This window comes from Bison bison, unplaced genomic scaffold (assembly GCF_000754665.1).
Source record: "Bison bison bison isolate TAMUID 2011002044 unplaced genomic scaffold, Bison_UMD1.0 scf7180017864371, whole genome shotgun sequence".
Classification (NCBI taxonomy): Eukaryota; Metazoa; Chordata; class Mammalia; order Artiodactyla; family Bovidae; genus Bison; species Bison bison.
In genome coordinates, this window is record NW_011494943.1 from 11,568,430 (window position 1) to 11,571,028 (window position 2,599).

The 2,599-nt window shown below is 58.6% G+C and overlaps 1 protein-coding gene across 1 annotated transcript in view; it reads left to right on the forward strand.

Annotated features, from left to right (window-relative positions):
* Positions 1 to 2: 2 nt before the first annotated feature.
* Positions 3 to 2,599, forward strand: part of CHMP6 (charged multivesicular body protein 6) — a gene marked incomplete at its 5' end in the record, with an annotated part of 6,724 nt that continues 4,127 nt past the window's right edge. The window contains 2 exons of the mRNA XM_010856526.1: positions 3 to 53; positions 2,476 to 2,583. Of these exons, the coding sequence (XP_010854828.1) occupies positions 3 to 53; positions 2,476 to 2,583 (159 nt within the window). The remainder of the gene's footprint in view (positions 54 to 2,475; positions 2,584 to 2,599) is intronic.

Below are 2,599 nucleotides of genomic sequence, written 5' to 3' on the forward strand. Positions count from 1 at the left end.
TGTTCGGCCGTAAGAAACAGAGCCGGGTCACGGAGCAGGACAAGGCGATCCTGGTGAGATGCCGGGCCCTGCAGGCGGGTGGGCGCGGGCCGGATTCCCCCGGACCGTACGGGGAAACCGAGGCTGGGCGGCGGCAGGCTGCGCTCCGCTTCTCTAAGGGGTCCAGTCCCTCTGGCCGCTCAGCCTCACGCCCGGGCTGCAGCCTCGGAGCCCGTCTGGGGCGATGCGCAGTGGGCTCCCCTTGGGGAGCACGTCCGGGCCCGGTTCCCAGCGAGTCTGAGCGAATCCTGTCGCTGCGGGTGTAGGTGGTCCGGGTGTGGCTGAGCTGTGCTTCGGGAGGCGGGGCCCTCGTTGTACTGTCTCGTGGTTGTACCTTGTCCGTGGGCGAGTCCGCGCCTGCGGGTGGGGGTTCTAACCTCCAGCCCCAGCCCGGGCCCGGTGCGGGCTCGGAGCCTGCGTGGCCGACTCAGGTGGGAGGTCGTGGGGAGGGGATGATCTGGCAGTGGGGCCTCATTGCTGCTCCCAGAACTGGGGATCTAAGCAAACGCGCTCATTGTGGGACGGTCGTGTTCTGTGTGCTTAGGACTCAGGCTGGACTCAACACCTGTCCCAGTCCTTGTCAAACTTAGAATCTGTGCGGCCCCTGAGGAACGAGCCATTGGCCCCGAGCTTGTGGGCTGCCCTTGTCTCCAGGCCACTCATGGCCCTCGAAAGTTTCAGATGATGGTGATGTTTCTGTTTCTACCTGTGGATTCCAGCGTCTTTTTCTGGAGAGCACTGATATGAAAGTTAGTTTCTAGGGAAAGAATCGTGTGGTATGTTAAGTGAAACGATGTGTTGAGAATAACCCATTTTTTTAAGAAAAGTGTGTCAGGAAGGAGAGAGCCTAGAATGTGAGTGGAATCTACCTTCGCTTTCTTTTCTAATCTTCTGCAGGAAGTACATACTTTTTGGTACTAAGAAAGAAACTAACTCAAGTGGCAGGTTGTTTTTTTGGGGGGGGGGCGTGGTTTTACTGTGGTTTCTGAAACCAGAAGTTATAAAACCTTTTAACTGAAGTTCCCCTTGAAAAAGAGGCGTGTTTGTCACTGGAGAAGATCAGCTGTCGTTGGGTTTTTATTGTGGTTGCGGTCCGGTCCCCAATGTGTGCTGGCCTCCATCCTGGGCTTCTGGGCCTCTGGCTGAGCAGGAAGCCCCGGAAGCTCTCCTTCTGTTGCCAAGGATACACATCGGTGGGGTCGTGACAGGAACAACTCAGTTGGCACACCACAGAACAAACTATTGCCTGATGTTTTCTGAGGATGAAAAGCTGAGCTGAGGAACCTTGAGCTGCCCCGGGACCTTCTGCTGAGACTTCTTGTTTTACAAAGGGGCGGCCTGGCCACACCTGCCTCCCTCTGGCTCTTGCCTGACACTTTGTCCGCCGCCTGCAGAGTGGGTGCTCAGCCCCTATGGAAGAGAAGCAAGTCAGAGTTGAGCCCGGCTGGTAGGCTGGCTATGGGGTGATGTCTCATTGTCAGCGGACATCTCTCATGTCAGCGTGGACAGGACATGTGGCTGCCCTGAGCCACCAACCACAGAGTGCACTGGGACAGACGGCCTCTAAAAAGGGAGCTATGGAGCGGCCGCTTTAGACCATGTCCATGCCGGAGGCTAATTTCTCACCATGTTGAGTCCAAAAGATGTGCACACCCTTGACTCACTTAACTCACTCCTGGTAACCGACCCTGAAGACGTCATCTTCCGTCGGAGAAGGGCCACACGCTTGCAGGTGCTCACCGTCACCGTCACCTGAAATGACGGAATTTGGAAGAAACGTAAATGACCTAAAACAGGGAAGGAGAGGCTAAGGCGTGTAAATGGCCCTGCGTCCTTTTTGGGACAGGACTCCAGGGTGCCCGGTGCTTCGGGAGTCATGTGAACCCATTGCCTCAATGCGCTGTCTGTTGTCCACCCACGTGTAGTGGAGCTGACGGCATATGGCTGACATCCCCAGGGTGGGTGAAGCTGGAAGGGAAGGCCCCGTCTCCAGCTACTGCTGGACTGGGCTGGTGGCACTCAGGTGGCCCTCACCAATGATTTTGTGTCGTCCCTGCACCTTGGAGGTGGTGGCCACACTCCCTGACCAGTGCTTACACTCCTTGCTGTCTGGGGTTGGGGGGATCCTGGGGGCTTGTAGGATATCCAGCCTCATCCTGGGCCTCCACCCCCTAGATGCCAGCGGCATCCCCAGTGGGCCAGCCAGGAATGTCTCCAGGGAGTGCACCACGTGCCCTGGAGGGCAAACTGGTCCCCATGGAGAGCTCTGTTTCAGAGGATGCGCTTCCATGGGTGGCAGCTGGGGCAGCCTGGCCTGTGGGGGGCCCTATGGTGTCCCTGGCAGTCTCTGTGCCTGCTCTCCTGGGCACTAGGTAGCCCACCGAGTGTCTAGCGCTGCGTGGGCCCGTGCCAACACAAGGCCTGCTCTCCCAACAGCAACTGAAGCAGCAGCGGGACAAGCTGAAGCAGTACCAGAAGAGGATCACCCAGCAGCTGGAGCGGGAGCGGGAGATCGCCCGGCAGCTCCTGCGTGACGGCAGGGAGGGGGGGGGGGGGGGGG